The following is a 14,149-nucleotide window of genomic DNA, read 5'->3' as shown; positions in this document are numbered from 1 at the left end:
GGGCATTGCATCCAAGGTCTTTAGCATGCTGCAGATGCCACCGAATCGCAGAGGGAATGTGCCATATCTGTCATATCTGCAAAACTCCAATGGCCCGTGTCATCTGCTAAAGTGCTAAGGGCTGTTAAAAAAATAGACAATTACTAGCCCTGCAGCCTTCGCAAAATGGCTTGGATAGTATTTATGTACTGCTCATTTATGACCAATTTAATCAAAGTAAAATATTGCACTTGACCTTTAACCCTTCGAGGGTTGCATCTTTTTTCAAGAAAAGCGTCACCCCCAAGGCCACATTTCTTTATTGGAGTTATAAATTTGTCAGAGTGACTTATTTCAAGAAAACACATGCAAATAATTTCTTATGTGACATTAAACGATTCTAGAGTTAGTGACATGTTTGGCAATGTTTTGGGGGTTAACCTTTATGAGTTTGTGCTGTCCGCATTCACCTGCCATGGTTGCTTAATGGCTTTGGTTTTGCGCTGCTAAGAACGAGGTTACGAAATCGAATCCCGGTCACGGCAGCTGCATTTCAATGGGGGTGAAATGCAAAAGCACCCGTGTACTTAGATTTAGGTGCATGTTAAAGAACCCCAGGTGGTCAAAATTAATCCGGAGTCCCCCACTACGGTGTGCCTCATAATCAGATCACGGTTTTGGCACGTGAAACCCCATAATTTGCTGTCCGCATTGATACCGATCGAATTGAGAACCAACTAGAGACAGTGTTAGTGCCAAACAAGAGTTTCTCAACTTTGACTGCCTTCAGTTTCAGCCAGCTTCAGCATTCTTGTTGTTAGCATATAATTCTTTTAAAGACAGAATAGCTGGTGACAGTAGAGACATACAGGGTGTCCCACGTAACTTGAGCCAAGACTTTAAAAACGAAAGCGCATTGGAAGCAAATGGAAATAAACGCATACTATTCGCAATAGCCTATAGTAACTCAGACAATTTTCTTGTTTTCTGCATAACTCTCTAATTAATTAAGCTTAATTACCCAACTTTTTAATTATTGGCTGAAGACCCCAAGTATGATACGCAGATTTGTAGAGCACTTTCAGAAACCACCGATTGGGTTTTTTCCTGTATGATATGTCTCACGTAGTCCATTTTTTTTTCGGATTGCAAAGAAAGCCTGCGAAATATGAGAAAAGCCACGTGATAGAGCGTTTGCGCCATGGCACCATGCTGCTTTCAAGCGTGCGTTCGGTGGACAAGGTCTGCAGTGTGCATTTGCGCCATCATCCGACGGGAGTCACCGACCCAGCTGTGTACAACCATCGTAACACCCTGCTGCTTCCCCATCGCCCATCACAATACAGCCGACCTTGTTCAGCGAACGCACGCTTGAGAGCAGCACAATACCACTGCGCAAGCGCTCCGTCACGTGTCTTTTTTCATATTTAGCGGGCTTTCTTTGCAAGCCGGAAAAAAGGACTACTTGAGACGTTTCATACAGGAAACAACTCGATCAGTGGTTTCTGAAGGTGCTCCACTCTGCATATCATACTGAGGGTCTTCAGCCAATAATTCAAAAGTTCAGTAATTAAACTTAATTAGTGAGTATGGGGAAAACAAAAAAATTGCCTGAGTTGCTATAGGCCAGTGCAAATAGTATGCATTTGGTTCAATTCACTTTCGACACACCTTTCATTCTTAAAATCTTGGCTCAAGTTACGTCGGACACCCTGTATAACATACCTTGTCATGATCTGTAGTAATATTTAGAGCTGAACAAGGTAAAGATTTTTATGCAACATTTTGGCTCCTACATGGGAGCCTTCATCAGACGATTAGGCTGGAGCCTTGAAGGTTTTCAAGTAGAAGCCAAAATGTCTTAAACAATTTTACTTTGGTCGGTACTGTGTTTATGAGCTACCTTAGAGCAGATTTGAAAACGTTGCAAAATGCAAAAGGAGCAGTTACTGAATGCAATAAGGCAAGCATTCCATTTAGTGTTGAGTCATTCTCTGTCTCATACGTTTAGCAAGGCTAGCCTCCTATAGAAACATGGATTGTCTTCAACAAAATCCACTTATAAATACCAGCCTATGCTACAGAAAAAAAAATATATATATATTTGTGTGGCATGTCTTGGACTATTAAATGTTTAGCGTCTAATTTTAGTAAACTAGACCTTGAACCTCAACTATAGCACAGTCTAGTGTGCATTTATGACAGTCTGAATGGATGGATGTCTGGATGAGAGTGGAGATGGAGGAAAGGAAGATTGGCATAGTCATATGTTTATAAGTATAAATCACTGAGAATGTTGGCATAAGATTATTTTCAATACACGCAGAACTGTATATGGTGCACTATTTTTTCTCTGCTATTTCAGGAAAATGTGCTCTGGAGTTCATATCTAGAGATCTTGGAGGAATTTGCTTTTAGCAGCCTTCCGATGCACTTGGTCATTCCTCTTCCTTTTCGACTGTATCCTTTTGCCACTACCAATCCATTTCAGCATTGTTTACTTTTAATTGAACATAGTATGGATGTGATAAATGCAGCTTAGTGCCGTTGGAACTGGTCAAGTAGTGTTTAGCTTTTGATTGCACAGAACATGACTGCTCTTAACTCAGATGAGTATGTGTGCTGAAATCCTTGCTCCTGCTTTCTGCTGCTTTAAGACCTGGCACAGCAGGTGTTGTCATAGAAATTGTAGCACTTACTTCATTTAATTGCCGCAATTTCTTCTAAGAGCAGTGTTGCTCCTTGTAAAGAGGCAGTATATAACTTTTGTTGTGTCAATCACTGCAAGTTTATTGTATGACAAGTTTGATAATATGGGTGCAATTATGCCTCCTACAAACTTGATAGAATATAAACGTTCTTATTGGTAATAATGGGCTTCCAATTCTGTAGTGTTTACTTATAAAAAAAGTTGGCAGATCGTTTTTGCTGTTTATAATTTTTTCAAGGATTGGTGTACTATCAGAGCTTATTTAAACGAAACAGGTTATCACAAACTAATAAATATAACAAAGTACAGTCAAACGCCTTTACAACAAACTGCTTAGGACCTCCAGATTCCTTTGTCTCACAGGTCACTTTGTTCTAAACATCCCACATTATACCACTCACAATAGAGTAGGCTGAGCATCTTCAACAAGAGTAAATGTTTATTTAACGTAAATTCAAGAGAGCCCTATTGAAAGAAGTCATTTTTTTTCAACATGTTGTCCGGCAGAATGTGCGACTGTTGCCATCCTTATTGCACCGAGATTCACGGCATGCTCCGTGATGCAGCATTGACGCAAGGTAAAGCGCTGCATGTCAAATCCTGCTATCGCCTCCTTTGCTGTCAAAATTATTAATTCGTTCACTGGCTCTGGTTCGTTCACCGGTCGGGGACACATAAATTCCTTCTTTGTACAGTATACTACCGTTTATTCGACTCTGGTTAATTCAATTTTTCGGTTAAATCGATCCCGACCGAAGGTCCCAGACTGCGCCAATACATTTCTATGGGCCCAAACCCATTATTTCGATCTCAAAATTGGTCTTCGCCAAATAATTCGAGCTTGACTTGTCACCTTCACCGCAATATGGCCAGTTATGCGGCGAAGCATATCAAGAATTGAAAGGCGCCACTGTCACGGGATATTGTGCAGGTTTCTTAATTATACAGGCGCGCACACGCAATCTCCGGTCGCGGTACGATCACCTAGACGCCTAATAAAACATATTGGCAGCCATTCAGAGCTGTTTCTGACGTTGCTGTGGCGATTTGAGCCCTCGTTTCGCCTGCCATGCATTTCTCGTATAGGAGACTGTTAACGGGGCCTAGTACGCGATACAGATAATTCGACCAGTTTTGTCGGTCCTGTCAGGATCGAATTAATGGAAGTCCACTGTACAGGAAAATTTGTTGTAGTGGTCTTCGTTGTAGAGGCATTGGTAATACATATTTATTTATTTATTTCACAATAACTCTAAAGGCCCTCTAGGGAGGGTATTACATAGGGTAAAGGTTACATCGGTGAGGCAAACAGTGCGTAAATGCATATGAAATATAGGAAGTTGGCCGTGACAATCAATTTTTAGTTATACAGGTAATTACGTTGTAGAGGCGTTCGACTGTAATCAAAATTCCCTTTAGAATTTTCGTAGCAAACCATGCATTTAAAGCCTCGTTCTAACGAAGTAAAAATTTTTTTTTATAAATGGGTATAATGAAACATTTAAAAAAAAATTCATAATGAACATTTGCTGATCATTGTGCACTGATTAGGCCTGAAATCTGGCAGCATGCGACACTGCTCACAACTCATCTGATACCACGCTTGAATTATTTCGTTAAATCAGGAAGTTTGTAAAATCGAGAAAGGAATTTTTCGGTCCTTCGAAATCTTAAAATTGAAACATAGTGACAAGCAAAAGCTACCACGGCATCGTATTTGCCCCTAATCCAGCCATCTGTCGCATAAACCACGAAATAATGAAAGCAACTACTGCCGCTCCTACCGAGGCAGTGTTGAGTCCGCAGTTCTGTGCATGGGCGCGGTGTGCAGTCTCGTCAAAATAAAGCTAAGGCCATGACTAGGGTGCCTAAATGTTCTAACACATTAGCTTTAGAGTGTACATTCGAAGAAAAACCCGTCGCTGTAAAAATTGGAATAAAATCACCGCTTTTTTTTTACTAATTCAGGAAAAACTTCGTTAAATCGTGTTTGGTCAAGTCAGTTTCGTTAATTTGGGTTGATGACAACATGAAACCCTATGGGTACCTGCTGGGCAATGGAAATTTATTTGTTAAATCGGGAACTTCATAAAATTGGGTTTCGTTAAATTGAATTTTAACAGTGCATCATTTCAGAACTGCCGTGAGCTGTTGGCTACTTAGCAACCTGCCTAACCGGCTGCATTGCTGAGTAGGCGGCTGCGCGCACTCTAGCACGGCCTCCTTGCCATTGCACTCTATCAATGGCACTTTTATGCACTCTCCTGCGCTTAGTGCACAGAGCACGTACTGCCTTGTATTGGGGTCATATACTATTAGTCGAGGGTCATGTATTATTGACCACTATTATTAACCAGTCTGAGGATCTCGTGAAATGGTGATTATTGATCAATAAAAGAAAGCTGTAAACAGGCACCAAGGATGTGTGCTTGGCCTCTCATGTGCTTTTGATCGGATTGCTTGTTGGGAGTTAAATGAATGGCCCAGCAAAAAAATGCTTAAAATGAAGCAACAGTTAGAGTTCTTGTCAATCAAGTTTTCATTGAAGTGCACTAAAAGAATGTAAACAAGTGTAACAGAGCACACATCCATAGCAAAGGAAACACAACTGCACTCTTTTAAGACAGAGAAATCACACACAAGAACTGATGTTATGGAAGCTATGTCAGAAAATAGTTATGTCACTGAAGCATTATGCTTGTATGTGTGGTATTTTACTTGGTTCAGCCTATTTATTGCCTATGATACTCAGATGTTTTAGGCAAAACCAGGCTGTTTAAATTTTTCGCAGTGCAATCGTAGGCAGGCACACTGTCATTGCAGCTTTCACCTGTCAGAGGAATCGTAGTAATTGCAAGAATGTACCACAAAGACAAGAATGTCTGATGAAAATAGACATGTAGGTTGTAGGTGATGTGCAGTAAATCTATTTTATTAGTCTGATTGTTAAGTGGAAAAATTTTAAAAACAAATCAGCAGACTTCAGTGATTCTTCTGGCTTTGAACTCATTTACTGCAACAGCAACAGGTTCTCACAGCAGACACTGCCATCTTCTCTAGTTGTTTTCGTTCACTGCAGAATTCGCTTGCTGTGGCCTCTGAAAAACATGCACAGATGCCACCACTCTTGCAGTCCGTATCTCATGCAAGGGCTTGGGCAAATCATCAAGTTCGGGTGTTGCACAGTTGCTCAGTGGTTAGAACGTCCACTTCCTAATTGTGTGTATCCACGATGGCAGGATAACCCGTGGCTGTGATGGTAGGCGAATTTTTGTTTTTCTTGACCATGGGGAGAATGATGGAGTGGCCTGACATTGAGAACATAGCAGTGGCAGCATGATGACTGTGACGGCATAACGGAAAGACTGGACACAGTGAACTGAATTTTGAACCTTTAACAGGAATACTGACATGGCATTTTTGCTTTTAATTCCTTGTGTCAAATGAAGCTCGTCAACCTTGAAATCACAGAAAAAATACTGGCAAGCCTCAAAGTGCACTTCCTTCCCAAAAAATAAATGCAAAGATGGGGGTGCATTTAATATGTGGAGTAAAATTTTGAGCAAGTTTTTACCACGGCCATTGTTAAGCTTATTCTATGCTGCATTAACGTTACGTCCAAAATAAAGCGTGTCATCCAGTCGTTGCCCACCTTAAAGACTGTAGCCAGGATTCCTTCTTCTTTGCAAGTCAGGGAGCCTTATTCTGTATTATTTAAATTGGTATAGCACAGTAGTCGCTTCGAAGGCTTTTGACGTGTTCAAGCACTGCATCTTTGACCTGTGGATAGCGGCTGGTCTTTGGTCTGTGAAAAGCCTGGTGTGTCTTGCTGGTAGCCTTTAGTTTTTCGTAGTGACTTCATCAGTGCCAAAGTGCCTTTACTCAACAGCTTTAAGCTTGAAGCTGACAGTGTAGCTAATGTACCTCCCCATTCTAACACGTGCCAGCAGTCTGATCACTCCATGCATGCGTCAACAAGTCCAGTGGCCCGATTGAACTTGCAAACAAATCATAGAAGTATGCCGGCTTTCTGCAGATGGTGCTAACTATTAGGGACCATCCTGCATCCACAGTTGGCAATTATCAGTTGAAATCGAAACCAGGCCACTGCTCAAGTTGCTGAGTTGCAAAACATCACAATGTTCTGCTTCCACGTGACCACTTTCTTCATCATTATGTCATGATATATACACCTCCTAAGAAACAAAACTCAAACTAGTTCGTAGAAAAGCTATTATAGCAGATGTCTGAGTGGGCCAGAGTAAGTGCTAAAGTGTCCTTAGATGTTATGCTCCCATGTGACCACCTTCTGCATCATGACACATACACCTCCTTGGAAACAAAACCAAAACTGGTTCATAGGAAAGCTGCTATAGTAAATTATTTAATATGCTCCGAGGCTTGCCAGTATCTTTTTCTAGGGTTTTGAGGTCAATGACCTTCGTTTAAGACAAAAAATGAAAAGTCCAAAATGTCAGTACTCCTTTAACTGCTGTTGCAGTAAAGCAAAAGCAGTTGTGAACACGATGTTGTCATGACTTTAAAACTGCTTTTAACAGAAGATTTATTTAGATGTTGGTCAAGCTTTGTGTGCCATTCAGTGCTTCGAAAGGAAAAGGAATGTGACAGTGCATCGAATAGTAGTTCTACTGCAACCTTCTTATGTGTAACAACTTTCTATGAGTACAACACACATTTGATACTCATTGTAGATTTAGGTGCCCATCTCCAATGCACTACTCTGAAGAAAAAAAAAGTATTAGTGCCATTCATTGCTTTTCTGCCTTGAAATGTTCCACCGCTTTAGAGACAGCCTTGCATTACACCCATATGGATGCAATATTTGATGGCTGAAACTAAGATAAAAAAGCAAGGCTGTTTCAGTTGTTGGCCATTTGAAAAATTTGTTACCAACAAATTTATTTTGTCATCTTTCAGTTTAAATTGAAAAGTTGGAACCATAATATTTACCAAAGAGTACCTTGTCGTATTCATGTGCTGTGTTATAATGTCACTTGTGGATCTCATCTTGTGAGTCATAAATCTGCACTATTTTTCATAAAGGTTAACAGGGGTACAACTTCACTTCTACAGACACAACAAATATTTCCTAATTATCTGTACATTTTTTTTTTGTGAACCTTTATTCAATAAAACATGAATTATGTACAAAACACTGTTTAGACCGATAGCTGCAAATACCAGTGGCCAGTCCAATACAAAAATTACAAGCAATTCAGACGCAGAGCGTGAAGGGCTGAAGAACAATTGAGATGTACACAACACTATATTATACAACTGTAATAGAATGTGTTTACGAAATACACACAATGAATCCAAGAGAAAAATATGACACAAAAAGAAAATTCACATAACAAGAGTTTCAGACAGATTTCATTACATTTGTGATGCAGTTTAGTGGTCATTTTAAAATTTCTCGCTGCTTTAACCTCTATTTAACCTCTTCGTTCCATATTTTGACACCACTGAACTCGATCAGGCGGTCACCATATATATTCTTACATTTGTGCAGGTTAAAATTGCAATTGGATGCTTGCCTTGTACTATGAGAAGGTGAAACAAAGAGGCTTAACGGAAGGGGAAAATTAGTGTTTATGATAGTGTTGATCAAGAGCGTGTGAGAGTGATGAAGAGTGTGATCAAAAGTGTGATCAAGTTTTATAGTTGCACAAGAACGAAAACGATAGTACATGATTATCATGAGAAACGTTGCTCCTAGAATGACCCGAATTAGTAGTTATCGCGGTCAATGCTTGTTTTTGCAGATGAAGTAAAGGCGATAAGTAGGGTTTATATGTTTTCCCCCAAGATTCACAACAGTAAATGATATGTGAATGACAGAAAGCGTAGTAGAAGGAGTGTCGTATGTCATACAGAAAATATCTCTCCTTAAAGTGCGTGTGGCATCCAAAGGCCAATTTTTTAAATATGTTGTTAATTTCTTCTGTCCTATGTAAATGACTCTCAAAAATAACTCCCAATGTATTTATATGCGAAACTGGCTGTATTAACGAGCTACTGAGAGTAAGTATGATTAAATTGTTGGTGGTCTTGTACCTAGAGTGAAAAATGACGTACCTAGTCTTGTCTACATTAAGTGTTAAGCGATTTTCAAAAAACCAGGAAGACACATTTTTCAGTTCACTCATTATTGTGGTTTGAATTACCGGAAGAGATTCTCCAGTAACAATAAGACCGGCGTCATCTGCGTACATTATTAATTGTGAAGAGGGAAGAGCCTGTGGGAGATCATTTATGTAAAGTGAAAACAATATGGTACCCATAACAGAGCCCTATGGTACACCGCAAGTTATTTCTTTAACATGTGATATGAAATCATTAATGAGTACCCTTTGCTTTCGGGAGGATAAATAACTACTAAAGAATTTAAGTGAGCTCTCTTAAAACCATAGCTTTCTAATTTTTGCAGCAAGATGGGATGATAAACCATGTCGAATGCCTTTTTAATATCCAAGAAAATAATGACAGCTATCTTATTTTGATGCATCGTGGAATTAAGAAGTTATTACAGTTGTGGAAGTATATCTATATTCTACAAAATCGTTATTCTCCCTAATAAATTTTTAACCTGTTGTGCAATTAGCTTTTCAAAGAGAGTGTTGAGTACACTCAGTACTGATATTGGCCTGTAACTACCTAGTTGGTTTGGATTTCCATCTTTATGTATGGGAACCACTCTTGCAACTTTGAGTATATCTGGGTAACAGCTATTTTCAAGGGAATGATTGAAACAGGTGGCATAGGTAAGGACCAATGGTATCAATGTGTGCATTTGTCTTAACCTCATTCTCCTAGTGTGCCTATATCAACTGTTCACAGTATGGCAGCAGAGTATCTGAAGTGCCAAGCAGCTGATCAAGAGGTATGTGTGACATTATTACAAGTGCAGAGTTTTTAATGAACAAAGGGTGAGTAAGATAGAAAAATGCAAATGTTAGTTCTGAACATTGCTGGAAACTTAAAATGAATGGATACCCAATACTCATGCTCTCAAGAATTGCAAAAGTGCAAGACCAAAAGGAACCAAGGCAAAAACAGATGGCAAGGGAATACGTATCACACACTGATGGAATAGATGAGTGTGCATTTCTTTTCATGTCATGAGACGGGTGTGTGGTTCACGCATACTTTTTCTGCATGTCCTTGTGTAAAAGGAGCCATCAGTTGTTTGGTCCTTGACTGTGAATGAAATCGCAAGTCTGCTGGGTTTATGTTTATGTCTAGACATTCCAAAGTCAAATAGTTAAGTGCTGATCATTTTGGTGATACATTAGTCTTATACAGTTTTTTCTAGTATTTAGCATAGTGGCCTTATACTCTACTTCTTTACGAGATTACAAGTAGCAGTATTATAATGTAAGCATTGTTGGCATCAGATGATACAAATTGCTTTGCGCAGTTGTGCACTGCCAGTTCTTTTTTCTTTTTTTTTTTTCTGAGAAATGCGGGCACAAGAGGCAGCAGTTCTATTTTTGCAGTCATTGAATGATGAAAATGTAAGTAAAAAAGTAGTTTTAGGGATTTTGAGCTGTAGCTTCAACATTTGAGGTTCCGCATTTCACTGTCCCTCCAACTGTAAGCTTACTTCTAGAAGGTATGGGTTACAATTCACTGATGTTTCATGTATAAATATATGTGATTGTCTCCTATTCTGAGTGGCTTCAGAATTGCTCTATTTCCTTGAAAATCTCTGGTTTGTTTGTGGGTATCTTATAATTGTCAGTGTGTCAAGACAATACTGGTTACCACACAAGGTAGTTTACGCACAGCTTTTGATCACCTTCTAAATCCTACCGCATGGTAAAGGGGGAATCTCTCGCCCCTCTCTCTTTACAAATGTGCACATGCATGCACAGATGCACAGGTGTTTCTGCAAAGACTTCAAGTAATCTGTAAGAATCACGTGTAGTAGATAGCATAACTATAATCGTTGAACTGTACCGCTTAAACAGGTGGGCATTATTTGCATGAGAAAACGAAATACATAATCGACTGATAAAAAGAATTAAGTAATTCAACTTTTAACGTTACGGCACATATTTCACTTTACAAATTGTATCGAAGACGATCCTGATGCGGATTCTATTAGAACCAATTCCCAAGATGGCACGACTTTCAAGATATTAATTCTCAAACTTTGCCAAGAAATGCATCGGTGGTCCAGTTATATTTATGTACTTATTTAACACTTTATTTATTTAGCCTTTTGTGCAGGCTTGTGCAGGAGGCGGGTTGTAGAATATTTACATGGGCATGGGAGTAAAAGAAAAAATGTGTCAACACTGCCATTCAACACAACAATAAAGTTTCTTTCCTGTGAATCAAAAAGGAATAACAAAAAGTGCTCATAACAATTACACTATTAGCCGTATGGCATTATTGTTACGAGGTGTTCAATAAACTACCACTTTTCAGTGCATTGCAGTAAGTACAACACAAATCATAAGTAGCATACAAATACACATGTGCCATTGCCCAAGCATTCATCCGATGCATTACATTGTGGACTATGTGCTCAAGAACTCTCATGCGCAATCAAAATAAGGCTCAAATTTTGCAAAACTTCATGACAGCAACACAATGCTGGCAAACAAGGGTAGGCAGTGCTGCTTGGTTTCTAAGAGTGCTTTCACTGTCATGCCAAGAATATTTAGAGTGTATAAATCAACACTTCATTTTGGATAGTTCTGTGCATGTTATCTGGAGCAGGGCAAATGTTTCTGAGATGTGACCACATGCTAGGAGATACTGGTGAAATGCTTAATTTTTGCCTTCAGCATGGTTTTCAGTAAGGATAATCTTGACCTGTGTAAAGAGCATGGAGCCTGCCGCTCACCGCATTTCGATATTTTTCCTTTGACTAGAGGTGCCTGACTGTGCGTCTACCGTACTGGGATGATGTTGAGCTCAAAACAAAACCCTCCAAGCCCTCTACCTCAGAATGGCGGCATAATCTACTGATGGAAAGGCCTTTGCAGCGTGAGTATGCATTTCCCTATTTTTATTTCTTCTTGGTTGTTAAGGTTAAATCTTATATTTTTGCCATTCATTCACCATTTACAGCTACTTCGGTGGTTGACCAGTGCCTTCAGGAAGCAAGTGGCTACTTGCATTTTATCTTAGTATCAAATGGCAACACGTCACTTCTTTTCCCTTTGCGGAAAACGCCTTCTTCCACACCAGAAATGTGCCTCTATTCTGGCAGGGAGGGAAGCTCCTTGCCTCCCATTCCTGAAAGTGCCACGCATGAGCTGCTACAAGACATCCCAGTTATTTGCATGAGCAGCATTCATGAGTCCGTGCATCGCAGCAATTCCCTCCGCCTTGCTGCACTCAGGAATTTTATTGGTGAGGCACAATTCAAGTTATGCACTCTTCTATATCTTTCTCTCTGTCTTGTATTTTGTTCTATACTGTTGCCAATTTCGGTGCATTCCTCTTTTCCTTCAGCTAGTGGTCAAAGTTCAGGCCTTGAGATTCAAGAACTTGAAAATTCTTTCGATAAAATGAGTGTGGAAGTGTCCGATTGGGTGATTGATGCTTCTGAGAAGCCTTCTGTGAGCCCATCTGACCACATGACATTTGGTTAGACTCTTTCATTTGCCAACACTCATGCTCTGTCAACTATCTGTTGCACATATACATTATTTATTGTTTCCATAGCATCTCTTGGTGATCCTGCTGACTGGCCTGAAAGGCTGTTCCTTGTTTCTGAGTCATTAAAAGGCTCAGCATCTGGCGAAAATCGCACCATGTCCAATGCAGGTGGTAGCCCTGGCCACAAAAGTAAGTGGTCATCTTGCAATGTCATTGAAATTAGTTACTATGCTGCTTGTATTCGTTCATTTCTAGTGCTTTCCATATCAGCTGCTGAGATAATTAAACTATTTGATGAGTCTGGGCGTGCCAAACGGAAGCCAGTACACCTTGTTCACATTGTGGTGAGTGTAGCAAATCTTTGCTGTAATTACATTTTGCTTGTGTGTATTTCAACTTCAATCTTAAAATGGAAGGAGCTCAACTTTCTTCTTTAGTTAATAAGATTTCAGTAATTAAGTTTTTTCTAATTACTTTATGGCACATATTGCAATTTATGAATTGTGGCCGGTAAGCTTCCAAGGCGTATCTATTTGGAGCAAATTCTGACGATGATACCAGTTTCAAGATAATAATTCCCAAAGTGTGTGATGAAATACATTGGGATTTGAGTTTGGGCTTCAGTACGTAATACAATGTTTTCTTAAAGAGTAAATGGAACAACAGCGCATTTTTATCACAAGTTTGACGGCAAATATCTCGAAACTGGTGTCATCCTCAGAATTGGTTCCAAGTGAATATGCCCTGCAATCTCACCAGCTACAATTAGTAAATTACAATATGTTCTCATAAAGAAATCAGCTAAGACATAATTAGTGAAAAATTGTTAATTAGTCAATCATTTCTTACAATTTCTCATTCAAGTAATGCCCATCTCTTCGAGTAATGCAGCTCAAGGACTAGAAATGTGCTATCTGCAACAGGTGAGCCTTAAAACTTTTGGGCAATCTTCGCAAGAACACCTGGTATATGTAGGGCACCGTGTTCTTAGAGCGGCACCATAAGCTTTTGTATTCATCTCTGTGGCAATGTAGGAAAAACTAAGGGACACAGCTTCTGCACATGTATCAAATGGTCAAATAGTTAAAGATGTCTTGAAACACTTTTTGAACATAAGAAATATTGCCTATTTGTAGAACGAGGCTCTTGTGAACATGTGAGCCAGATATTATTGCACTGCATGCAGCAAGGAATTTCCAATCTCGTGCCAGAAAGAGTAAAAAATCGCTTGCTCTCTTCATTTCAATGTCGTCAGCAGCTACGTTGCAACCAGGAGCAAGTGGGCCCAAAAGGTAATGACAGATTTCGCGATCATGAAAACATTCTCAGTAATACTATTATTGCTAATTTTGAGTTAAATAAATGTAAATTGTACATGTCTGCGATCTAAAAAAAAAAAGAAAACGAAAAAGTATTTCATCTTTGCTCTTCCTGTCTCAGTCGATGGTTATCTGCTTAATGTTGCAGTTTCTCCTCCAGTTATGTGAGGTGGCGCCCTGCATACTGCATGCATGCATGCTCTTTCAAACATTGCGTGCCTGAGTCAGTGACTTGCCTTTTACCGAGTCCGCTACAACAGTATACTTGTCAATCCAGATTGTCATCTCCCAGGTCACACTTACACTTGCCTGCATGTGCTAGTTCGCCTCTACGCACCTTGCGGCTGCCACATCTCACGATTGACGGCGCACACTTACTCTTGGCTAGATGTCTTGGCAGACATCACTTCATATTGAGCTATTGATAGCGCTTCAAAATGCGCAATCTGGAACTGTCTGTTGGTCAAGCTGGCGCAGCACAAAGCCACATAGAACCACATAG

The 14,149-nt window shown here is 39.7% G+C and overlaps 1 protein-coding gene across 3 annotated transcripts in view; it reads left to right on the top strand.

Annotated features, from left to right (window-relative positions):
* LOC126544310 (uncharacterized) overlaps positions 1-14,149 on the top strand; it is a 43,997-nt gene that overhangs the window by 11,458 nt on the left and 18,390 nt on the right. The window contains exons 8-14 of one of the 3 annotated variants that reach the window (XM_050191578.3): positions 2,345-2,439; positions 9,527-9,593; positions 11,596-11,710; positions 11,795-12,079; positions 12,182-12,316; positions 12,395-12,517; positions 12,584-12,672. In XM_050191578.3, the coding sequence (XP_050047535.1) occupies positions 2,345-2,439; positions 9,527-9,593; positions 11,596-11,710; positions 11,795-12,079; positions 12,182-12,316; positions 12,395-12,517; positions 12,584-12,672 (909 nt within the window). The remainder of the gene's footprint in view (positions 1-2,344; positions 2,440-9,526; positions 9,594-11,595; positions 11,711-11,794; positions 12,080-12,181; positions 12,317-12,394; positions 12,518-12,583; positions 12,673-14,149) is intronic. The other 2 variants (XM_050191579.3, XM_055061732.2) reach the window with 2 other exon arrangements.

Source organism: Dermacentor andersoni, chromosome 1 (assembly GCF_023375885.2).
Source record: "Dermacentor andersoni chromosome 1, qqDerAnde1_hic_scaffold, whole genome shotgun sequence".
Lineage (NCBI taxonomy): Eukaryota > Metazoa > Arthropoda > Arachnida > Ixodida > Ixodidae > Dermacentor > Dermacentor andersoni.
The sequence above is the reverse complement of the archived record's forward strand: the minus strand, read 5'-3'. Positions and strand labels throughout refer to the sequence as shown.